The sequence below is a fragment of the Gossypium arboreum genome, chromosome 12 (genome assembly GCF_025698485.1).
Source record: "Gossypium arboreum isolate Shixiya-1 chromosome 12, ASM2569848v2, whole genome shotgun sequence".
NCBI classification, from domain to species: domain Eukaryota; kingdom Viridiplantae; phylum Streptophyta; class Magnoliopsida; order Malvales; family Malvaceae; genus Gossypium; species Gossypium arboreum.
The window spans coordinates 103,456,386-103,482,663 of NC_069081.1; the positions used below are offsets into that span (position 1 = coordinate 103,456,386).

At 32.8% G+C, this 26,278-nt stretch overlaps 1 protein-coding gene, 1 long non-coding RNA gene and 1 pseudogene across 5 annotated transcripts; 1 reads left to right on the top strand and 2 right to left on the bottom strand.

The window, feature by feature from the left end:
- Positions 1 to 884: 884 nt before the first annotated feature.
- On the bottom strand, positions 885 to 3,505 carry LOC108477776 (inositol oxygenase 1-like; annotated as a pseudogene).
- Positions 3,506 to 4,652: 1,147 nt separating this feature from the next.
- LOC108479310 (uncharacterized) lies at positions 4,653 to 14,207 on the top strand. Of its 4 annotated transcripts, XR_008276149.1 has the most exons (4): positions 4,809 to 4,945; positions 5,284 to 5,413; positions 13,380 to 13,535; positions 13,758 to 14,207. It is a non-coding gene; the product is annotated as an uncharacterized LOC108479310 (long non-coding RNA). The 4 variants fall into 4 exon arrangements; XR_001870445.2 differs by lacking the exon at positions 13,380 to 13,535; XR_008276150.1 differs by lacking the exons at positions 13,380 to 13,535; positions 13,758 to 14,207 and adding an exon at positions 8,128 to 11,007.
- Positions 5,020 to 13,874, bottom strand: LOC108479309 (tobamovirus multiplication protein 3-like). The gene is made up of 11 exons (XM_017781831.2): positions 13,395 to 13,874; positions 12,986 to 13,076; positions 12,808 to 12,860; positions 12,619 to 12,711; positions 12,455 to 12,526; positions 10,941 to 11,013; positions 7,726 to 7,771; positions 7,157 to 7,220; positions 7,011 to 7,064; positions 6,679 to 6,756; positions 5,020 to 5,429 (listed from the first exon to the last, which is right to left on the bottom strand). Exons 1-11 carry the CDS (start codon positions 13,545 to 13,547, stop codon positions 5,337 to 5,339), a joined length of 870 nt encoding a protein of 289 aa, XP_017637320.1. The 5' UTR covers positions 13,548 to 13,874; the 3' UTR covers positions 5,020 to 5,336.
- Positions 14,208 to 26,278: the final 12,071 nt, after the last annotated feature.

Sequence of the window (26,278 nt, forward strand, 5' to 3'; positions counted from 1 at the left end):
TAAAATTGTTTCTTGGTTTTTGTTTATGAAAATTTTCTGTAGATGGTGAACGAAACTAGTTAAAATTCAATATACCCTATTTAATACTTGGTTCTTTTGATGAATTGAATAGTTTTTAGGTCTTTTTCAAGTTTATAATTATATACAAAGAAAAGAACATATATAAAATAAATAAATACTATAAATAAAGATGAGAACTTTTTTGCACGTTTCTATTCTGAGAAAGTGTCAGCAATGATGCAAGAGAAGACCAGAGGTCCAGACGTGGTGATCGAACTATTATTACAAAACCCATAAATAATTATAATGATAAGTGCTTAAACTTTTATTTAGTATTCATATTCTGAAGTATTGGATCGTCTAGATAACAAAAAGAATTGACTTGTTCAATTTTTTTAAAAAAAAAAAAGCAATCTTTTAGGTTATTTTATTAGGATCTAGACGAGTATGAGATACAGACTTATTCATTTTTTTCTAAAATATATAATTCTAATATATTAATATGTGTCTAACATAATATTAAACATAAATACTTTTCTTTTGATAAAGAGAAAAATTCCTATTATTTAGGAAGGAACAAAGGACGAGCTTCCTTTGTATGGATAAACTTAATCATCTCTGGTATATTATATAGTCATGAGTATTATAGAAAGTAAATATGGATTTACGCATATAATGGAAGTCTTAGAAGCTAAAGCAGAGTTGTTTTCTTTTTACTAAAAATAGAGCAACCCTTTTATTCCTAACTTCCAACTCTCTCAAACAATTTCCCTTTTTCGACTAAAACACACAAAGAGAAAATAAATATTAAACTCAAAAGAAGGCATTAGACATTCATGTATACATGCCCTTTATGCTCTCTTATGTGCTAAAGTCCCGTTGCTTCAGCTCCCACATCGCCAATTTAGCTTGGCTGGGAAGTACTGCAAATAATTGTTTAACCAATAAATTAACTATGGTACTCCGATTCTTCACTTTTTTTTGAACATATGCTCGAGTCAAAGTAACATTGTTATGTAGTTAATGTTAATTAAAGATTTTGAAATGGGTATTTTACCTTGTTGATGAAAGATAAATAGTAGGGCTTGACTTTCTCAACATGTATGTGAACTTTGCTTTTGCTGTAAAGATCATATTTACTGAAAATCCAAACAGAAAAAAAAGGGGGGGCCATAATGTTTGGATGAAAATGATCTTCCTGTTACATATAGAGTAAAATAAATAAGAGAAGGGGTTAAATTATTTACTTGAATATCTTCAGCCATTTCAGATTCTCAATATCTTCTTCATTCATTAAGTGCATATATGCACCACACCTATGTAAAGCTGCAAATGAATTGGTTCCAATAAGATATGTCAACTTTATCTTTATTATATTCATGTTATTTTAAGCTGATTAAAGTAAAAAAAAAATTTTTTTTTTTTAATATTTACCATAGAAAGAGTGATATCTTATGATAAAAAGTCCAAGTGAAGAAAAAGTACTTTTATCCTCGTTAACAACCTAAAATGTAATTAAATTTAACTCTTGTAAAAAAAATTAAATTCAGCTCAATCATTGTCAATCAAGATAAAGAGCGACCTGAATTTGAGAATACTAATATTTGACTTGTGAGCTTAATAAGGCTTTCCTTGTTTTTAATTAGGATTGAATTTTTTTTAATTTGGATTCAAATTCAAACATAAATGATCAAAATTGAAGTTAAGTGTAGGAATCAAGTTCTTTTTTTAATAGGTAAATGAACTTTAATTGAGGGGCCTAATTAACTAATTAGATTTTATCTCGAATTGAGCTTCACCTAAGCTTCAAGCCTTGAACTTCTTGTAGAGTGAGATTGGTTCAACTTGATTACAACCCAAACCATATGGTGTTGAATAAAATTCAATTTAAAACAAAAGAAAAAGGAGAAATGGGGTTGGAAGTGTAACAAGTACATGTAATCATCATGCCCCCATGACATCAAGACATTGTGTAAGCCAAAACCTTCAGAGTAAATCCCATATTTAGTGTTATAAGCAGGATTTTTGTTGTCAAGATTTTCCTGGAAATACTGTAAAATATGTCCAACAGAGTATAGCAACTAGAAGATTTAAGTAAGCTGATGAAAAGAATAATAAAATTGAGGAACAAGTATAGAAATGAGTAATGACCTTATGGTCAACGATTGATTCATCAAAGGCACATCCAACAGGAAACGTGTCTCCTGGAATGACAGCAATCATCATTAATTAATTAGTAGCTGCAATAATGGAATCTCTGTATATCTTAGAGTCTAAATACTATGTGTGAGTGCCCACTATATACATATATATATTTAATATGGAGGATCTTTGAAATTGAAAGATAATAATCCCATGCCATACCCAAAAATGTATTAAACATGCATTTCAAAAAAAGAATACTCAAAAGAAATTCAGAGCAATATAGATTTATATAGCAAAACAACAGAAAGAAGAAGGAAGTAGGAGGCACTCACCCACCATAGCCCATTGAGGAAGCTCACCAAAAGCAGGATGAAGAAGCACTTTTCCAAGATCTGCAACACATTGTGAAATAACAATAAGTCTAAAATAGCAGCATATCTAAATCAAATAAGCTAATTAAAAAGCTCTGTATGGTATTCAATCAATCAGGTTATGATATATAAAATGTACCATGGATAAGGGCAGTCAAGTGGAGCCAGTCCTCATCTGGATAGTCTTTTCTAATAGCTTCAGCAGTTTGCAGCAAGTGCTGAATTTGAGGTTCATCCAAGTCAGGATCACTCTCATCAACATATTCATTCAGAAGCTCACAGCATTCCCATAGGCTCATTTCCACCCTCTCCATTTTTCCACATTCCTCTCTCATTCTCCTCACCTGATCATTTTCATACATACATACATACATACATACATACATACATACATACATACATGCATGCATGCATGCAGACATAGTTTTTAGAATCATTTATTATTTAAGAATATGAAACAATTTGGTAAGAGAAATATCACTTACAAAGTCAACAGTCTGGTTAATATGATTTGTCCTGTAGAATTCCTCTAACTCCCTTTTGCCTTTCGCTTTCCACATGATAATCTCTGTTATGCATTTTCAGGAATAGGTTACCTCCTCATCAAATCAAATAATTTCAAGATGGCCTATGTTTTCAAGTGGGATCAAACCCTTTCCTTCAGCAGTTTTGGATCAAACTAGTAAAAAAAAACAGAAATTTTATATGAATTTTAATAACAAATGTAAAGAGAGCAAGACCTGAAATTGTGGCCAAAAGAGTTGATATGTGGAGCCACAAATCCCCCATCGGAAGTTTTTAATTCATTCTCATCAACAGCAACCTTATGCCTCTCCTCAATCCCAGCTTCTATATCATCAAAGAAAAAAAAAAGAATCATAATATAAACAACAAAAAGTGTCAAAAAAATGAACACCCAACACAAGGTCATTAATGGAAGAAACAAAAAGGAACTCACCAAAATCAGGCTGGTCAATGAGAATAGTCATCCTGAACCAATACTGAAGCTGAAAAAAAGGAAGAAGAAAGTAGCTATGGCTGCTTGTAATGTGTTAGGTTGAAAAGACGGGGAGAATCTATAAGAATGAGGGAAGTCCTTCCCTGAGAATTTTCTGAGTATCAAAGTCCTTCCAATATTTGCATGGCAAGGACAACCCATAAGTCCTTGCATGAAAAACTACGTACACTGACACGTCATAGGGACATAGAAGAAACGAGAATTTTAGAAACTAAAAAGAAAAATCATGTGGACTCTTTAATCATGCCTTCCTTATGTTTTATTTATATTTGGATTTTAGTGTTATATATTTTTAGCATGCCTGACATTTATGTATCACCATCCTTATCAAAACTATGTCTGTAACGTAATGAATACGTGTGGTAGGTTAATGGCAGGAAATAAAACCGAGAAACTTGAAAGGCTAAAACTAAAACTAAAAGCAGCGAAAAGAGCAGAGGCGGCGATGGTTTTGGGTCTAGGGTAGTCATCAAATTGTGGTTTTAGAGATAAATTTGGTGTCCTCTTCCAACAGTTAAAGAGAGTGATGACTCAGTTTGTAGTGTTTTAAAAGCTTTGATTGAGACCTACAAAACTTGCCATCTACTCAACTCTTCAAAACACGAATTCCTACTTCCTTCGTTTTGCTTTTCCAATTTAAATAGTTGTGTTATTTTGATATGCAATTACCACTTCAATGGACAATAGTATACAAATGCATGCAATAAACAAATTTCTTTTTACGTAAATGAAGTTGCCCTGATGCAAATACTGGAATTCAGGGTTTAAATGCATGGGATATTATTGTTTTAATTTATAAAGAGAACTACATGAATTAATTGGGTTCAAATTAAAGATGTAAACGAAACATTTATACTAATTAGTAACTTGAATTCAGCTCCAAAATTTTAATTGACAAAAATTAAATGAGTATTTTTACATTTGACTAAGTCTTAACTTTTTTTATTTTAATTTTCAAATTCAACTTTGAGCACAATAATTAAGTTCACAAAAATTAATCTCCTTTTTCTATTAGGTAATCAAGTTTAATGGAATGTATTCTAGTTAATTTAGAAAGTTTAATTTTTCTCTTGATTTATAATATCCCATAAACTCAAGTCATGAATTTTGAATCTAGCTAGAACTTCGATTGCGCCCTACTTCAGACGACTTTCTTCTCTTTTCTCATAATATATTTCAGCTACCATTCAAAAAAGAAAAGAACAGTAACTGAAGGCAAGTTGACACTCAGGTTTAGAATGGTAGGTTTTTCATGGATCTACAAGTCAACCTTCAGATAGGCTTTATATATTTGCCGCCTAATTGCTGATTCTGCTGTTCGCAATTGAAAATTGCCCATCTAATCTTCTCTCTCTCGTCCACATATTTTTGATTCAGCTATTAAGTAAGAAATGTATATCTTTTTGCCAAGGTACGTCTCAGATTTCTGTATGTTTTCATCTCTTCCTCAATATCAAATCTTTATTTCATAAACGCTGTTAGAAGTTATTTCATAAACACTGTTAGAATAGCATTCCATAAAATCAGAAAACCATCCTTGGTTTTGCTTACATGACTGTTTGGTGTACCAAAATAGTCGATATTCTCCACAATTTCTACTCCAAAAAAAAACCCTACAACACCTTCATTTGAACACAATGATATGTTTAGAATCCAAGAGATCAGCTTGTGCGTACAAAACAAACCACAAAACTATCAGTTTTAGCCTTCACTATTGCTAATTTTCTGTCTTTTTTTTTTTTTTGGCAGGGTACACAACAAGAGCCATGTTGTAAAATCATTACAAAAGCATCCGACATCGTTCAGCGTATGGGATGATACTGTGTAATACCTCGTTTTGGTGGCAACTTCCTCAAAATGAAAAGGACCAGAGATGAAGGTAATATCTCCACCAACTGCTCAGCAAAAGAAACCGAGTCACTTAAAATATAGTTCATTCTCTTATTTGTAATCAACACTAAGAAACAAATACACCTTTTAATTTCGAACACAACACGAAAATAACTAAAAGATCACACAAATCACAAGACAACCACCAAAAAAATTTTTAAATATAGCAATTCCTATCAATTTTGGTAGCAAAAAGTAGATAATCGCTAGGTAGCTCATACATGAATATAGTGGTGCACATGGATACTTCACTAAAAAAAGTAAAACCAGTTCTTCATTCAATTTCCCCTCTATTAAAGCCCCTTAGTCTAGCATTCTCAGGTTCCTCTTTTTTACCCGATTTACCATCATTGCTATCCACATATCTGATACCCAGCAAACAATTATTATTCACATGCCTAAAATTTAAAATTTTTATATAATGGGTCTTAGTAGTGTATAAAATAATGGTAGGGAGATTTTTGCACTCTAATTGTTTCATTCAGTTTTCTTGTAAACTTGAAACTGCTCATTGCTCGGTAGGTAGACACTGACTTAGCCTGTGATTATTGTCTATATTGAAGTAATAGATAAATAAAGCATTTGACTAATAGATAAATAGTATGACAAATTCCACTCAGAGCCAAATCACACGTAGTGCAAGACATATGTGTTGGTTATATTAAAAAATAAGTACACATTCAACAATAAAATCAGAATGATGGTTGCGATAATAAATCTATTTTATTAATTAAACAAAATGAAAAGAACAAATTTCTCAAATAATAAGAATACAGTTGTTCAATTTCATTAGTTAAAATTGAAAAACCTAAGATGTCTAGCAGACGCAAGTCTCAAATATCAGTGAAACTATGCAAGTAAAATTATTAAACCTAAACTGCAAGGGCTAGTTTGCAATGAGGATAAAAGTTGGGTGATGGAACTCTAGCCGACTTAATCGTTATGTGGTGTTAAAACAACCTCCTGCTCTTCAAAAAGTCATAAAAGTTTTATTAAAGCAGACCACAAAACATTCTTTGACATAACAATCTGATGTCAAAGACTTGTAAATTGGTTACTGAACTCTCAGTTTCCTGAAATATACATTCCTATTTAACTAAAAAAAAAGTATGAAGCAAAAAAATGAGGCAATTGCAGCAAAATTTTCAGTTTTCATATGGCAATAACATGAGTTGGCAACCTTCACACTGTTTCAGTAGGAATCTCTTAAACAGTATCAATAAGCAACATGACAGAACTATTTATCTAACTTACCAGGTAATATATGAGGTTTAGAACTGGATGGTTCAAAACATCAAGGTCAGCAGCTTTGTCAAATGCATTAAAGCACATCTAGACAAAAAATAACATTAGAGATCAAATTTTATAAACTTTGGACAAATAACCAATGATTGATCAATTAGATAGTGATCTAAATCTAAACCATATAGCAGCTAAAGGTTCAACTAGAATACATTCATTTTGTAGCAAAAGTCCTTATAACACTATATGTATCTAAAAGTTTCCAAGGTCTAAGAAAACATGCTTAAAGCATGTCAGTTTGAAACATGTAGATAGTAAAGCCAGAAAGTAAGGAAGAGATCTACCATAATGCATCTGACTAGGAAACATAAGAAGCAAATGGTGGTCACATAACCAACCTGCCCAAGCCAAAAAGAAATAACAATTAAATATTGTCAATAAAAGGAAAATTTACTGGAAAAAAAACCACAACTACAGAGTAAATATGTACTTCTTGCAGCTTCTTACGCCGCCCTTTGGACTCTACAGGAAAGCGCTGCAACATTAAGAAAAGCCTGCAAGGAAATATATGATTATATAGCTTTTCCATGCAATATGCATACAAATCATATGAAATGCATCACATTAATTGCAAAAAGCATACAGGTGAGTGGAATTCAATATTTTAAAAGAATAAAAAAATTCAAATACCAAGAAAGCATTTCATAATTTTAAAAAGATAATAAATGTATCGAAAATAAGGAAATGCTATTTCTGTTATCACAAGATCCCAAACCCCTTAAGCCACTTTAATATGCAGTATCTACATTATATATATTGAATTAGCTTGAGGACCAAGATGTCCTGGACATTATGCTAAACCTGTAGATCAGAAGAAAGACCTTTTAACAAAGAAGATGAAGAGCTACAAATAGAAGGCACAATTTCGAATTACATAGGAAAGACAATGATATGCCAGTTTCAGCATGCAGCCTAAAAGTAAAACCAATTACTCACACAAAACTTGACCTTATGCCATTAAAACAATTAGAAACAGAACAACAAATAGAACATAATTACCTTCCACCATATAGTAAAAACCCAAGGGCTGCAAACAATGATACACCTGCTCATACACATATGTCACGTTAAATAATTTCATTCATTACTGAAAATTTTTAACTACCATGAGATTAATGTCTACAAATCATCTAAAATTACTAAGGTTCCATTTGCTAAATGCTTCTCTTTTTTTCTTTTTCTTTTTCTTCTTTTTTTTTTCCAAAAAGTAAATGAATAGGAAAAGAAAAAATAGCAAAAAAAAAGTCTATTTGAAAGAATGTCTTGGAAAACGCTTGGAAACACTCTCAGCACAAATTACCATGTCTATTTCCATTGAGATTTTTAAGCAAGTCTTGACTGGTTGTTCTAATAGATTTGTGGTTCTTGAAACTGTAAATTTGGTGGAAGATCAAATTACAGATAGTCGAAACAGAGAGATCTGAACATATTGAGATTGGGAAAATTGCCCACGGGGAAGCTGAGTCTATAGATCTTGTTGATATGGGTGTTTCTCCTAAGAAACCTAGAGCTGCAATTGCTGGAGCAGCTGACTTAGTAAAAAGCTCGAAGAGTAAAAGAAATTTGCAAATTTCAAAGGGGAAATAAGATAATAGTAGCTGCCTATGGAAGTTTACCATCTAGCTCTAAAGCATGAATTGTTTTGTGTGGAATGTCAGAGGGCTTAATAAACCTCTGAAGCAACATGCAGTGTATAATAGAATTAAAGATAACAAGGCTAGGGTTGTTTGTTTGATTGAAACTAGAGTAAAGCATAATAAGAGGAGGGCCATTCTTGAAAAATGGTTCAATGGTTGGAAGTCTTTTCACAATTATGTCGAAGCTGATAATGGGAGGATCTGGGTTCTATGGAAAGACTATCTTCAATTGTCTTTGGTGTGTACTACTGATCAAAGCATCACAGCCAGCTTTAGTGCAGATAATTACCTTCTTTTCTTGACTGCCATTTATGGAAGGAATATGGGTAGTGAGAGGAAAAGGCTTTGGAAGCATTTGCAAGGATTGCATCAACTTGTGGCAGATCATTCATGGATCCTTGTTGGCGACTTTAATGTCATAGCAAGCTCTTTTGAAAGCTCTGATTTCAGGGTACCTCTAACCTGACTCTGGTTGTTTTGGTCCCAAAGAAGCAGAATGCTAGCAGCATTAAGGATTACAGACCAATTTCGTGTTGCATTGTTTTTTATAAATGCATCACTAAGGTATTGGGTATGAGGCTCACCAAATTTCTTCCTAGTAGCATTACTAGAAACCAAAGTGCTTTTGTTCTAGGGAGGAGCATTAGTGACAATATTCTACTGGCCCAACAGCTTGTTAGGGGTTATAATAGATGCACCTTGTCACCTAGATGTACTTTGAAAATTGATCTCCAAAAAGCCTTTTGACTCTCTTAATTGGCAGTTTATTCTTGCTGCTTTGGCTACTTTGGGATTCCCTAGTCAATTTGTTAGTTCAATAGAGAAGTGCATCACTAAGGCTCGATTTTCAATTTCAGTAAATGGGGGTTTGATTGGCAAAATTAGAGGTGCTAGGGGAGTAGGACAAAGGGATCCACTTTCCCCTTACCCTTTTGTGATTGCCATGCATGTTCTGTCAAAATTACTTGATGTTGCTGCATTTTCTGGGTTGTTTAGCTACCATTCAAAATGCCATAAGCTTAGGTTGACTCATTTAAGCTTTCCTGATGACTTATTAATTTTCTCTAAAGGAAATTTGGAGACAGTAGTGGGAATACAATGTGTTTTGCAGCAGTTTTATTTCTTCTCAGGCGTATAATTAAATCCTGCCAAGAGTGAGATTTTTTTCTTCAGGAATCTCAGAAGAGGATCTTCAACATATCTGCAGTCTTACTGGGTTTAAAAGAGGTCCTGGAAAATTGACAGTGGCCGATTGCTCTCCATTGATTGAGAAGATAAAGGATAGGATTAAAGGATGGACAACTAGACATCTTTCTTATGCTGCAAGAATTTCATTCAGTCTGTTTTATTCAACATGCAAAATTTTTGGTGTAGACATTTTATTTTCCCAAAAGGTGTTCTTCAAGCTATTAATCTTTGCCTCAAATTTTTCTGGAAAGGGCAAAATATGGATGCTAAAGGTGCAAGAGTGGGATGGTCTACAACTTGCAAACCTAAATCAGAGGGAGGGTTAGGTTTGAAGGAGCTTGATAGTCGGAATCAAGCTTGCATTATGCAAAACTTGTGGTCTATTTTGATTCAAGCAGGACCTCTTTGGGTTGCTTGGATCCAAGCTTATGTTCTTAGAGGTAGGGATTTGTTGCAGGTTTCTCCTTTTCAGACTAGTAGTTGGAGCTAGAGGAAACTTCTCAAATTGAGGTGTTGGATCGGGTTGATTAGAGATCCTCAAATGGGTGAACTCATTGTCCCAAGACAAAAATATTCTGTTAGTTAAGTATGGAATGGAAGTAGAGGTAAAGTAGCCAAGGTAAATAGGTGTAAGCTGCTGTGGTTCCCTTATCATATTCCAAAACATTCAATGATTGGTTGGATGGCAATGCTTAATCGACTACCTACGAAGGATAGGCTATTGGCTTGGGGATTGCAAGTTGATGGCTGTTGCTGTTTTTTTCATAGTGAGATGGAGACTAGAAACCATTTATTTTTTGAATGCAACTATTCTAAGACTGTTTGGAAAGAGGTGTTAAGTCTTTGCTCATTGCAAAGATCCCCTAGACAGTGGAATTTTGTGTTACAATGGCCAGTACTGAAATTAACAGGAAAAGCTTTGATTTCAATTGTATTGTGGTTGGCATGGGGAGCTTTCTTTTACTGGATCTGGAGAGAACGAAACTGCAGAATTTTTGGTAACACTCGTTTGTCTGAGAAAGTAATCTTGGAACAGATTAAAGATGCAGTTCTTATGAGTTTATCGGGTACTAGAATTAGATCTGATGAAATTGTAAATAATAGAATTTGTATAGCTTGGGGTATAGAGTGATTTTACTGTATAGCTTTTGTTTGCATTGGAATTTCCTATGTTGTTTTGTTGTAGCAGATTTTCTGCTTCTGGATAAATAATATTTACAGATTTATAAATAATAATAATAAGCAAAAATAAAATTTGAATAGAATACAAAAAGCAAAGCATTTTACAGAACAGAGCCTAAGTGATCATACATGATAAATCTAGAAAGCACCCAAAGTTAATCAACAGTTAACTATTATGAACCTATTAAGGATACAGCACATAATTACCTGCAAAGAACACCTTTGAGAGGACGACCAAAACTGGGATATATTTCCACCATAATATCAGCCACATTCCAATCTGAAATCAATTCCGCCAGGCTCGCATCAGAAAGAGGAACTTTACTAACACCTTCTAAAAGTAACAGTTCCAAAGTAAAACAAGTATGCAACAATACTTACAAGGTTCCTAGAATGTCTACCCTGCTTGGATGACATAATCGATACTGTGGTTTCGTATTTACTACTAAAATCTAGAACAAGTTCCATTAACATCCTTGTCACCGTTGTAGCCAAAGTAATATTGTACTCTAACCTATTCGCTTGATTTTATGATTACCCTTATCCAACCAACACTTATCTTATAAAAAACTGTAGCTTATAAGCATTGTTCCAGCAGAAGAAATCATGAAAAGCATGAAGGAAAAATAAGCTACTGCAAACAGTGTGCAGAAGTTCAGAGCACCATAGATAATAACATAGTTTTGATTTGAGCAGTGAAGTAGGAAAACATAAGGTATTTAGTACAATGTAAGAAGGAGAAGTTCCAAACTTCAAATCACTTCTTATCTATGTAGCCCTCTCGAAATTTATCTTCTCCCTAGAAGTTGACATGTGCCTTTTGCCTTGAATCCCAAAGCCCGAGCTTTATCTCATAGATGTAACAGAGTTCGTTGTTTTCAACTAATGACACCGCATATTGGACCTTTGATTATTTCCTAATTCAATCCTCATACAATTAGCACTATGTTTGGATTGCATTAAAACTAGGGAAAGTAAAGGAAATGAAAGGAAAGTAACATCCTTTCCTTTGTTTGGATAGTTTCGCCTATTTGAGCAAAGGAGTTGTTTATCCCTTGCTTTCCCTTGGTTTACTTAGTTTTTAATTACCCCAATTCAGGGGGGAAAGCTAGGGAAAGGAAAGTGAGGTTACTTTTAAGATGTGAAATTACATTTTATCCTATTAAATTTTACATGAGTTATTTTATAAAAGGACATAATTGAAAAAAAATCATTATAATCAATCATTTCCTTTACTTTCCATAGTTTAACCAAACAAAGATTGTAAATATAATTCTATCAATCCAAACAAAATAAACAGACATAATATCCTTTCTTTAACCCTCCTTTCTTTTCCTTTCCTTTATAATTATTTATCCAAACATAGGGTAAAAGAATTAAAACAGAAAACTAGCCTAACAAAAAACTTTTCATGTAGGACAGAAACTTCAGATACTCCCTCCAAGAAAAACAAAGATCATTTATGAACAATATGCTTATTGATGTCATTCCATTTACACTATTTACAAAGTCTAAAAGGGAATCAATCTCTGTCAAAATTCGGCACCCTTCTCCCAAGTAAACATTCATAATTTGCAAGAAATTGGCCAAATAAGTTAACTGGGGATACAATAAAATAGCAATGTGTTATAAAATATAACTAGCTTCCAAATAGAAAGAATCCAACTTCCAATTCTCTTTTTGGTCGCACTTATACCAAAATAATAAAACATAAATTTCACCTGGATAGTATAAACCACTGCATTAATAGTAAAGAAACTCGGCCTCAGTCCATCAGTCGAAACAGCACGTGCCTGTTTTAGGATAGGCTGAGTTAAGATGAAGTGAAGCAAAATAAGAAACACCAGGACAGGGAGACAAACTGGCAAAGCTCAAGTAACCTAACCTGGTAGTAGATCTCAGCCCAAAATAAGACCAAAAGAGCATATGTGGTGAAGAAAGCTAGACTTGGCATGTCAAGCAAGATGTGTTGAACAATCTAAGAAAAATGGAACACCGGGCAACAAACCATAAACAATTCATGTTCAACTATAAATCAAAAAGAAACGTCAAACATGTACAGTTTATTGCAAACCTCTGGATGTAAGTTCTGCACGTCCCGTCTGAAAACAAATACAAGCCCACGAACTGCAATATAATTGAAAGCAAAGTAAATACAGAAACCAAAACAAGGCCCACAAAAAATAGTTAAAAATAGAAATTCTCTTCTTTCAAAAAAAAAGAAGAAGAAGAAGAAATTCTCAGATACAAACCCCCATTCACCAGAAAATTCAGAAAATGGAAGACCTTCTGTGTGGTCCAACCATACTCAGGAACCCTCAATTGTATCCGAATCAATTGGACCTAAAAACATCAACAATTAAACGAGTTTATGAACAAAGCTAGTCATTAATAAGTATCATTCTTGACAACAACATCATATCAGGTTCTTAATTGCAGTTAGTTCTTTTAGTTTCTCTTATTGGAACCTTCCTTCTGACATTAAAAGGAAGAAGCATCAAATAAGGAAAACCTTTTTTGTTTCAAATTGAAAAAGCTAGTCATCAATTTTCCTAGACAAACAAGAAATCAAACGGAAAGCTAAACCCTAACCACTAACAAACAAATTAAAGAAAAACAGTAAAATCTAAAGTATTGATGAAAAAGGAAGGAGATGCATACGAGAGCAACGGCGGCGACGAGACCGTAAAGAGCGGCGAGGATGTGAAAAATCCGATCCTGCCAGAGTGTAGATTCGTTAATGTCATGCCACCAATTCGATGCATCTTTCAGCTTCAAAGCTATCACCGCCTCATCCACACCGTAACCCTCCATCTCTCTCTAATCTTCTTCGTCTGCTCTTTTCTCCTTCTTTTTTCAAATATTAATGTTATTAATTTGATTGATTTGATGTCTGTTCTTTTATGTGAAAAAAACAAGATTTGAGGATCAAAATCAAAATCCTAAAAGAAAAAAAAGAAAAAAAGAGTTTTAATCAACTTTGATTTTATGATTTCTGCAATTTTGTTTTTCTTTTTTCCTTAGAAATTATTATGGAGCAAAGCAAACAAGGCCGACCAAAGGGAGAGGCGTGGAAGAGGAACGAAGGGGATGATTTTTTATTAATTTCTTTTTTTGTGGAAGCTACCGGCAATTGCCGGTAATCAGTTCGAGAAATGACGGGATATGTATGGATGGGATGATCTTACGTGTCCTTAGGCAACCGTCAATGAATACTGTACTGCCAAATGCCGGAATGGTATTGGATAAGGCTTTAGGGTTACAGGTTTTAAGTAGACCCACTGTACGCGTGTCCTATTACTTGTTTTTACTGGTCACGTAAATATAATAATATAAAATCATTAAATATAAATATTATTAATTTTTACAATGATGATCCCATACCAAATTATTTTTGGAGATGTATTATTTTCCCGAGGAATTCTGTTATGTACTTATTTTAGTATTAGTATAGTGTGGGAAATTTTGGTATAACTATTGTAGTTCATGTACTTTGCAAAAGTTATTAATTTTGTCTTTGCATTTTAATTTAGTCATTTTTAGCTTATGTGCCTTATAAATATTAAAATTTCAGTCATTAACAGTTATTAAATTCATTAAGTTTAGTTATTTTTAAAATTTAATGTGACAAACATATTATCATATGTATAATATTATGGTATTTTTTTTACATATTACTTGCTAAAAATTCAGTTAATGAATTGGCAACGATCATTTAACGTCAAAATTGAAATTTGAAAACTTGAAAAGTATATGAACTTAAAATGAACCAACAGGAGAATATTGATTTAATCTACAAATGAAAATATAGTATAAGACTAATAATTGAATTTAATCAAGCAAATTTAACCATTACTTTTGGATTAGGATTAAATTTTAAAATTTTAAAAAGTATATGGATTAAAATTGACCAATTCAAAAATCATAAAGTATAAACATAAATAACAAAATTTAACCTACATTTCAACAATATCAGTTTGGGTTTAAGAAGATTAATCATTTATAATTGAATTTTGTTAACCATTATAATTGAATTTTGTTAACAAGTACCTATTTTTAGATAATTATACATGATAATATACTCATTTAAATGAGGTTAGATGGAGTAAGTTATAACTTTTTAGAAATGGAGTCTATTAGTCTAACTACATTCAATTACACATCATCTAAGAAACGGGCATTATGTTTTGGTTATTTTGGGATAAACAAGTAAATAAAGACATACTTTACAGATTTTGCCAATTCACGTCACGTGCATGCAAACTATATTACACGTCAGCTTTGTTTTCATTTGAAAAATTTTACATATGATTTTTATATGTATATTTTTTTTATTTTTTTTTAGGGTGGGATTAGATTTGAGCAATTGACCAAAAAAAACTCTTTTCTTAAAAAAATTATAGAAATGGGCTGATTTTTTTAAAAATAACAGGAATGATCCATTTTTATAAAAACACGCTAAGCTAGTGTCGTTTTTAGGAGAAAAGCAAAAAAATACGTCTAGCTTAGTGCTTTTTTCCCTAATTTAAGGTAAAACGTACTGATGTGAATGCGCTTTTCTAAAAAGTATCCACATCAAAACACTTTTGCCTGTGCTTCAACGGTCAATTCCAACAACTATTTGAACTAGTCGTTAGGCCCCTACCGGTCCAAAAAATAAAGAGTATAAAACCCTCAAACACATTTTTCACACACAATTCTCACAAATTCTCTCCTAATTTCTCAAGTTTCTCACAATTCTCAAAAAGCTCTCAAATTATTATCTTAAATTCTATTTTTATCTAAGTTATTTTTTTTTTTGTAATTCCAAGAAATAGTATTTTTTTATTAAAAATTTGTTCATGTTCAATCTAGCAATGGCTGGATCTTTAATTCGTCTTGATGACAAGCACATCTCCTTCAATCAATTGCAATTGGTAAGAATAAATTTTAATAAAATTTAAATTTTTTAAATTTTTTTATTTCATAGTTATAATTGAACTTAATATTTTTTATAACTTTTTATTTAAATAGGTGGAAGTGTGAATTTTGCAATGTCATATTTGTGATCTACCCGGTCTTCCATCACTATTGATCGAAACATAATTGAGGGAAGCTGGTTTTTTTCACATGGCTTATTCAGGCCAGGGGTGTAAGTTAGACCCGAAACTCATAAGTGCATTGGTGGAGAGGTGGAGATCAAAGACACATACATTTCATCTGTCATGCGGTAAGTGTACTATCACTCTAAAGGACGTGTAGTTACAGTCGGGGTTACCCATGGACGAATTGGTAGTCACCGGGTCTGTTCATTCTGCTAATTGGGGGACAGTCTGTTACGAACTCTTAGGTGTGGTCCGGAGATTATTACTGGAGGTCATATCGAAATGGCCTGGTTAAGAAATAATTTCGAGGAACTGGTGAAGGATTCTACTAAAGAGAGAAGAGTACGATATGCTCAGACATACATCCTTTAGATTATTGGAGGTATTCTGATGCCTGATAAGTCACAAAACCTTCTACATTTAAGGTGGCTGCTGAAACTCGTTGATTTTAGACATGCTGGCGAACTCAATTGGGGGTTCACAGTGTTGGCGACATTGTACCGGGAGATGTGTTGGGCGACGAAACCAGAAAAAATCAAAATTTGTGGTTACCTTTTACTACTACAATCATGGGCTCCGTACCGCCTTTCATTTTTACATCCTTTAATGGACTACCCATATACATTCTTACTCGTAACAAGGTAAAATTCAGTATTTATTACTATTATTAAATTGATTTAAAATAAAATTATTATGCTAATAAGTTATTTAATTAGGTGGAACCATACCCTGAGTCACATAGGATTACCTACTGAGTTTGAAGATATACGACTTCTATTGGACCAACGATCAGAAGCAGATATATGTATTTATTTAATTTTGAACTATATACAAATAACGTAGTCGATTCCGTATTTAATATTTAGTAGTATATATATAACTAATATTTTTATCACATTTATATATTTTGAATAGACATTGTAATGGCCTAAATTCAAGGTTATCGGAACTGTGGTTTCGTAACCACAAATCCGATTTAAAGAGAAATTTATTTTAATATTTTTGCATGAATATTGATATGATAGGAAAATCGTATAAAAATATCGATAGAAAAATTTTACCTATTTAGTGGTTAGTTAGAAAAAGACATTATAGAAGAAATTGGGTAAAAACAAGGTATCGAGACCTCGATCTCGTAAAACCGAGTTGGAAATATTTTTATAAATGTTTGGGCAGTCAATTAAATCAAAATGACTAAATTGGAAAATGTGTAAAAGTGGCTGGGATGATTAAATAGCTTAAGTGTCTAATGAGAAAGCACTTATAAGGGAATTAGACCCAAAATTTATTTGGACTGGACGGCAAGGGCATAAAATCAGCAAGAAAATGGATGATTTAAGGGCAAAATTGGAATATTGCATAATTAACTGAATAAAATTAAGACTAGTATGGAAATATCTAGATTTCTTGTGATTTCTCTTCATTCTCATCAGCCAAAACACCATATGAAGGGTTCTTTGAGCTGGTATTTCATAATTTTTGTACCAAGTGAGTTAATCCTTGCCTTTTTCTTTATAATTTTTGTGTTTTTAAGACTTTTACAACTACGTCCTACTATTAAATTCATTAGTTTTTCATTTCATGGATGAAATTGAAAGTCATCATGGTTGAGCGCTGTAAGTTTATGATGAAATAGCATGAAATTGAAGCTTTAATTTGTTTATGAGATGATTTTATTAGGTAATTTCAATAGAAATTGATTTTTAGGACTTAATTGTGAAAAAGTTTGGAATTAAAGTCTAGTGCTAAAATTCTTATTCCCAAACGTTATAAAGTAGTTTAAAGTGATAGAATAAAGTGTTAATTGATAAAAGAAACAGCTCAATTGAGATATTAATTGAGTAGGGACGAAATTATCATTTATTAAAAGCTTAGGGGAAAAATGGTAATAAACATCTTGCACTAAAACAGTTTTGGACAGCAATAGTAGGCTAACTTTGAAAAATCACCAAAAATTATGGAAATTGAATTAGAAGCTGAATAAAATATGAAATTAAATTTTATTGAGTCTAGTTTTTCATAGAAGAAACGGTGTAAGCAATGGAATTATAAATCATGAGATATAATAAATTTTGTGAGATAAGGTTAGAATGAATTTGGGTTCCCCTATTCTGACTTTGAAAAATCATCAAAAATTGAAGAAAAATAATTAAGGGCTTAAATTTATATTTTTAGAATCCTGAATGAGTCTATTTTCAAGAGAAACAAATTGAAACATCATTCGAATCTTGTATGAGGAGATAATTAATTTTTAGTAACAAAGGGTCGGAACTGTCAGACAGCATAATAGGGATGACTTTAAAGAATAAACTGTACTTATTGGTTAAACCAAAAATTCTAAAAATTTATGGTAAGAAGATACATGAGTCTAGTTTCAGGGAAAATTAGCAGATCTTAATTTGGAGTTCTGTAGCTTAAAATATAAATAACTTAGTGACTACGACTCAAGTAGACAGCTTTGAATGAACTATAAATAATAGTGGAATTGTAGAGAATGTTACATATAAAGATGAAATGTATTAAATTGATAATTAAATTTATTTATTTAGATCTAGAAAATTCAAATACAAAGCTAGATGTAATAGCCTAAATTTTCAGTGGTGTCGGAATAGTGATTCGAGATCACTAAATCCGACAAATGAGTAGAAAAATATTAATAATTTAGTGAATATAAGTTAAATGTAAAGTTAGGAAATTTTTTGAAACAGCGAATAGTGTACTAGAAATAAATATTTAAAAAAAATTAGAATAAAAAATGAGGTATCGAGAGTTTGAAAATTTTAAAACGAGCCATAAATATTTTTATAAATATTTATGGTGTGTTAATAAGTTAGTATTGAAGTTTCGTCAAGAAATTTTAAAGTTCCGATAGTTAATTGAATAAAAAGGACTAAATTGTAACAAATATAAAATTATGAGGAATGGTTAAATAGCTTAAGTGATAAAAGAAAGAGGGTTTAAAAGGCAAATAGACCCAAGGTCTATTTGGGCTGGACGGCAAGGGGCTTGAAATCAGCAGGAAAATTGATGAATTAAGGGCAAATTTGGAATATTGCAAAATTTACTTAATAAAGCTAGGACTAAAGTGGAATTATCTAGATTTCTCTTTATTTTTCTGCATTCTCATCAGCATAAACACCATAGAACGGTTTTCTTAAGCTGTTTTTTCATATTTTTACTGCAAGTAAGTTCAATTCTTGATTATTTCTTGAAATTTTTGTGTTTTTATGACTTTTACAACTAGGTCCACTTGTTGAATTCATTAGTTTTTGATTCTATGAAAGAATTTGGAAGTTTCTATGAATATGTGCTGGAAGTGTATGATGATTTAGCATGGAATTAGAGCTTTAAATTGTTTATATGCTGATTTTATTGAAAGAATTGAATGGAAAGTGAATGTTTGGGACCTAATGGTGAAAGAGTTGAAGTTAAGGTTTTATGTGGAAATTCTGAATTTTAATAGTTGTGAAATAACTTATAATGTCTAGGTAAAGTATTAATTGAGAAAAATCAGCTCAATTGAGAGGCTAATTGAGTAGGGATGAAATTGTTATTTATTAAAAGCTTAGGGGAAAAAATGGTAATAAATAGCTTGCACTAAAACAATTTTGGACAGCAGCAGTAGACTAACTTTGAAAAATCACCATAAATTGTAAAAATCGAATTAGAAGATGAAAAAAATATGAAATTAAAACTTATTGAGTCTAGTTTCTCATAGAAGAAACAGTATAGCAAAGGATTTGTAAATCATGAGATATAATGAATTTTATGAGATAAGGTCAGAATGAATTCGGGTTCCCCTATTCTAACTTTGAAAAATCATAAAAAATTTAATAAAAATAATTAGGGTCTTAAATTTATATGTTTAGAATTATGAATGAGTCTATTTTCAAGATAAATAAATGATAACATCATTCGAATTCCGTACAAGGAGATAATTAATTTTTAGTGAAGAAGGGTCAGAACTGTCAGACAGCAGAACAGGGGTGACTTTAAAGAATAAACTATACTTATTGGCTAAACCAAAAATTCTGAAAATTTTATGATAAGAATATATGTGAGTCTAATTTCAGGGAAAATTAGCGGATCCTAATTTAGAGTTCTGTAGCTTAAGATAAAAATAATTTAGTGACTATGACGCGGATTGACAGCATTGAATATACATAGGTAAATAGTGAAATTGCAGATAATGTTACTTATAAGCGGGTTATAAACATTAAGGATGTGAAATAGAATGAATGTGAAGTCAATACTGATAAATGAAAAATTTTATATTATAGATCAAGAGATCGAGGATAAACGAGGAAAAGAGAAAATTCCGGAATAGTTCCAGAAATCTCTACAACTACTGCAAATTGTTCCGGGTAACTTCGTACGGTTAAATTATTAAATTTCAATGTTATTTTATGAATGGTGATTAATATTTATGTATGTTAATTGTTGAAAATAATTAAATCATGTACAAAAGTTACGAAATTGAACTGAGTATTTCGGAGGGACAGAACGCAGGAAATGAGTACGATCGTTCGGTGAAAAAGATGAATTGACGGTAAATTACTCAAGTAAACCGAGATTTAGCATTTTTTGCGACCTCTCATGTTTGCTTTCTGTTTAGCTCTTACGAACTTCCGTTAACTCATATGAGTTTCAGTTAACCCTTTTGGGGTTTCAGTTCAGCTCTGGTGAGCTTTAGTTAGCCTTCGGGCTTCCGTTTAGCACTTATGTGCTTTAGTTAGATTTCGGGCTTCAGATCACGATATACTCAAATTTGTAACTCGTTCCTTAAATTGACAAGTTGGTAAGTCGTAATTGTAACGTGTGGAAAAAGAAATGTAAATAATGTTATCATTATTTTTTAGCACAATTAAGTAAATTATTTTTAAAATGAGATTATGACTTACAGAATGAAAGTAACTTACTTGAAATGTCCATATGGTTTGAATTTTGGAAACTAATATTGGTAAGGTTTATGGTTTAAGCCGATGAACTTACTAAGCTATAGTTAGCTTACTTGTAATGTTTATTGCTCTTTGTAGATTAACGGGAGGGTCAGAGGATCGGATCATCACGCTCAAGTCACACTATCTCGATTTTCCAGTAGATTTTGTTATAAATACTTTAAATGGTTTATATGGCATGTATAGGAGCTTATGTGACGATGTTTTGTATCAACTCATGAATATATTAGTTAAGTTAATATAAGTTGATATATGATATGAATGGAAATTAATTAAGATGTTTAAATACTACTTGAAAGTGTGAATGGATATAATTTTAGATAAAATAAGGATTAGTGATATTGTTATGAGACGAATGTGATTTGGATGAAGATTGTATTTGTTGAGTTGTTGTTGTGTTGAGTTAGTTGCAAATTTGAAATTGCAGGGAAGGTTAGATGTTTCTAAAGGGGTTATATTGAATTTTTTTTTAAAAAAATAATTATTATTATTATATTACGAAAAATTTTAGGAGTACTTGAATAAGTCCCTATTCATTTATAATACGTGATTTAGGCCTCGAGGGTTCATAAAAGAGACTTAATGATTTAATTTTAATATATTTGTTGTTTATTCATGAATTGTTTGTAAATTAACCACTATGTTCGGTAACGCCTCGTAACCCTATTCTGGCGACGGTTTGGGATTAGGGGGTGTTACACTAGATCGAGGAAAAGAAAAAGTTCAGGATTAGTATATTTTTGTATACGAACAAGTATCGAGGTAAGTTCGTATAACTTGAATTATATTATTAAATACTTGAAATGTATGTTATTGATGTGAATATGATTTGAATGTTCATTGTATGAAAATTGATGAAACATTGATATATTTTATAAAAAAGGGGAAGAAATCCCGGTTGAATGGAAGGAAAATTCAATGGATCTCTGAAAAGGAATTGACGGTAAAAAGGATCTAGCCTGGACGGGTGATCCTATCCTGATATAGCCCTCCCGAAGAATATGTGTAAAATGAATTTAGCCTGAACAGGTAATCCAAATTAGGGTCTGAATTTAGCCTGGACTGGTAATTCAGATCGAAGCTCATTAGAGTAATTGTCATTGCAGGGGATTTAGCCTAGACTGGTAATCCCGCTGTAAGGATGAGGTTCGCGGGAGTGTGCTCTCTGAAATGGAAATGTGTGCACAGGAATATGAATTGACGGACCTGGAATTGTACACTAAAAGTGTATCTCTGAAAATCCATCGAAATTTCGAAAAATTCAACGGGATAAAAATGGAAAAATAACAAGGGAATGAAAATCATGGTATTGATGAGCTCATCAATCATGGTATATATTATTGATACATGAAAATTATTAGACTAAATTGAATGTTGAGTTTGGGCATGTTAGGGTAATAATGCATTGAATGGATATTTGAATGTTTATTGCATTGTATTGAAAATATTAGGTAAATATAATTCTTGTTACATGAGCTTACTAAGCACAAAGTGCTTACCCTATTTCCTTTTCCCCTGTTTTATAGTGTTAAGAGCTTAGAGGTCGAATTCGGTCGGAGACACATCACACTATCAACCTAAAGATTTCAGTATATAAATAAACTTTATTTTAGAAATCAATGGCATGTATAAGCTAATAAAGTAAATGTTAATGTGAAATGATTGTAAAGTCAACCATTGGTATGGCTAACAAAACATGATTTTGGTATATGATAAGGTTATCTTATAAATATGCATGAATCTATCTTGAAAATATGTTGAATTGGATTGGTTGATATGGATTGGTCTTGGTTTAAAATTGCAAGGAAGGTTAGATATCTATAAAGGGGTTATATTGAGTTAAAAAAATTAAATTAATTCGTAAACTCCGATAATGCGTCGTACCTTATTTCGGCAACGAATACGGGTAGGGGGTGTTACAGACACCATACGAGGACCCGACAATTCGGGCAGTAATTCTTGAGGTATTCTTTGTGAATCCCAACGTTTGGCACATTAAGGTCCCATTGGTAGTATACGCTACCGTCGAGATGCACAAGGCGGATAAAGTGTTGCGACAGTTCGAATTCCGACAATCAATTCTCGTGGCACCTCAGGAGCTTGATGATCTGCATCGTGTCGACTTACGACGATCGGATACAAATTGGCTGGTATTCCACTTGCAATACATCGAGATGTGGAATAATCAGTATGATTTTTTACTTACTCATAACATAATTCTCATTTCAGAGTTAGCATGCGATCTGGATTACATGTCATGATTTAGGATCTATGTCAAGCCATATTTTTTGACAAAAGAGGATAGACATCGGCATCCCCATACGAGTTGGCCACAACAGGCCCCCTTAAATTCAATAGGTGGCGAGACAGACCCATCATCAGCGCCCACACAAGAACTGACCCCGACGGCATCAACACCACCACCCTCACCACATCCCCTTCATTGTGTACTGTCTTATTTTGGTCTGTATCCTAACTCTTTTATTTTCACACAAGTATAAAATATTGCACCGCATTTTTCTGTTTCTACTTTTATGACAGGTTGGATTGTTGGTCATCGATCACTGATTTGGTACACGCCTAGGTCATCCCATTTCTCAATGGCGGTGACGCATACGACTATGTATAAGCCATCTAAATATGAGGCACAGATAAGGAGTCCACTCATTATCCCATCGACTTATGGGATTCAACATAGTTATGCTCATTCGCCGTAGCTGACTCAAACACCTCCGCATTTTTGTTCTATCAAGGCGGGTCATCTTCCCAACCACTTAGGTATAGACTAAAGGTTATACGAATGCAAAGATCTACATTGACCGAAGGCGAACCCCAACAACCACAATGCTTTCGATCCTTGAAGAAATTCAATACGTAACCGCCAACCACCCCGATGTGGCACAGATTTCGACCGACATATGCACTGATGAATTGTAAATTGTATCATTTAAATTAATATAAGTTCTTTTGAATTTTTTTTTGTATATTATCTGATTTAGCTATCTATTAAACCCTAATCAAAATTCAAATTTACCTAGAATATTTTCACATAACATTACAATAAGATTTTATTTGAACAGAAATATCAAATGTTTTTGTTGAAAATTCACATGAATAAAAATTAAATTTATTTTTGATTAACAATGGCTAACAATTCTCATAAAGACATACTATAAAGTTTAACTTCGATGTGGACAGGACGACATTGTATGGCTCGGGTTCCTACACCATCCGCATAACATCTGTTGATTTGAGTACTTCCGAATATCCATGTTGTCACGAATTTGGGCTGAGCACGGTCGACCTTTTAGTTTACGACGTAGATCTTTATCAAGTAACAACTTAAATGGAGCAAGTGATATAGGCGACCACTTACATTCATCTGGAATTGGTGGGAATACGTGTCTCCACACGTTGTACGGATTTCTTAATTTGTACACTTCGTCAACAAAACCTATTGAATCCAAACGGAGATTTATACAACCTGCAATTGCATGAGTGCATGAATAACGAAGTGCATCAAATATCCCACAATCACAAGCCTTATTTCTTAGGTGTATCCGATACACCACCCGGTAATACCTTGATTTGGCCTGTTGAACTCCGTCACTTGAAACCATAAGTCGTCGCGCTAGTGACAAATTGTGTACATGTACTTTGCTCATGCTTTACCGTTATTAATTTCTTCCACTACCATCGGACACCATACATGGCCTCCCTGCAATTGCTCAGCATAACTCGCAGCTCACTTTGGGAATAGTTCAGCCAGATGGAAGTATATCTTTTTCACAACTCTGGTTATCAACAAATGACGTGTTCCCTTTAAAACGGAATTGATACATTCCTTTTAAAACGTGAATCTTGGATTTTTATCATCTTCATTTTTATCACCCTCTTCACGGTCTTCAGGTTTAGTTGGGATAGGCTCCGGTTCAAAAAATAATCCAACTTCTGAACTGTCGGCACCAAGTTTTCGAGGTGGATCCACATCGGATTCATTGTTATCTTCATTCTTTGACCCACTAACATCTACCATGTTAGAGGTCCCCTAGCCGATGGATGTCATAAGGAGTAAACCATCACTTCTCGTGTACATTTCGAAACATCCAAAATCACATGTCGATTGTCAATCACTAGAAGATGATGTCATTCTCCAGTAAGTATTCCCAACATCGAACATCGAACATCGACCCACCGAGGTGCATGTCCCATCTACTAACTGAATGTCATGCAAAGGTTGTGTATTCCGTTCTACCACCAAAACCCAATGGTTTTGTGTTTTGCCTCCCACAATTGAAATTTAATGCTGAGATGGATGAGTGTCTTCTCATTGATGATCCCGAGATATCATAATAGGAACTTTCTAACATAGTGGTTGTACTATTGACATTTTCAACCGTTCTCACCTCTTAGACAAGAAAAAATGTTGAAGTCGCAAGTCCTTCACCCAGTCTTGAAAATTTCATATATAACTCAAGAAACAGTGATCCACTTTCAAGGTGCGTTTGCACTATCACCTCTAGGCCCCGAGCACATTTGATATCAAATGAGGCATATTTCACAAAATCGACCAAAACACAAAATCGATACTTAATAGACGAAACTCTCATTGCAATATATTCGAAGATCTTTTGCCTAATTCTTTTACGAAATTCTGTCAACTTTATGTTCTGGTTAAAAGCCAGTCGCACTGTGTTCTCAGATAAAAAAGTCACGTTGTTCTCGGTGTCACAGACCTCACCGTTGTAATAAATAATAGCATTAATTCATCCACTCATTTTCAACCAATTTATCTATCGAGAAAAATTCAAAACACGAAAAATCAAAACATTATGCAATAAATATAATGCTTCAGATAAATATTAACACGAAAAATTAACTTAAACCTTCAACCCCAACTTCTATTATTCTGAACTTCTTCAATTTCTATTGCTCTAACTTATGTCATTAGAGGCTGAAATATAAGTTATTTATAGCCTAGGGGAATGCATCCCACTCCTTTTTGTAAAATGCCCTGGATAGTGAGGGTTGAAATTTGTAGAGGAAAAATGCTCCAAGTAGGATACACAAGCAGTATTGAAAAGGGCATCCAGCTAGAAGCGTTTTCAGTACTTTTACTGATTGTGCATCCTACTTGAAGCGTTTTTTATCTAAAAACCTCAACCCCTACTATTCGGGACATTTTTCACAAACCTCATCTCGGGAATCCCGTGATATTTTTTCAGAATCATCTCATCAAATTTATTTTCTCAGAAGCATCAGTACTGAAAATAGCGTCTGTAATATCCCGAAAATTTTTACAGTAAGATATTATCCTTGATATAGTAAAATAAGGAAATAAAGTGACAAAAAGGGAAATTTTATTATGTCAATATTGCTTGATATAGTAAAATAAGGAAATAAAGTGACAAAAAGGGAAATTTTATTATGTCAATATTGGGAAGTATATTATGATATATTACATTATTAATTCAAGAAAGGACTAAACTGTAAAAGTAAAAAA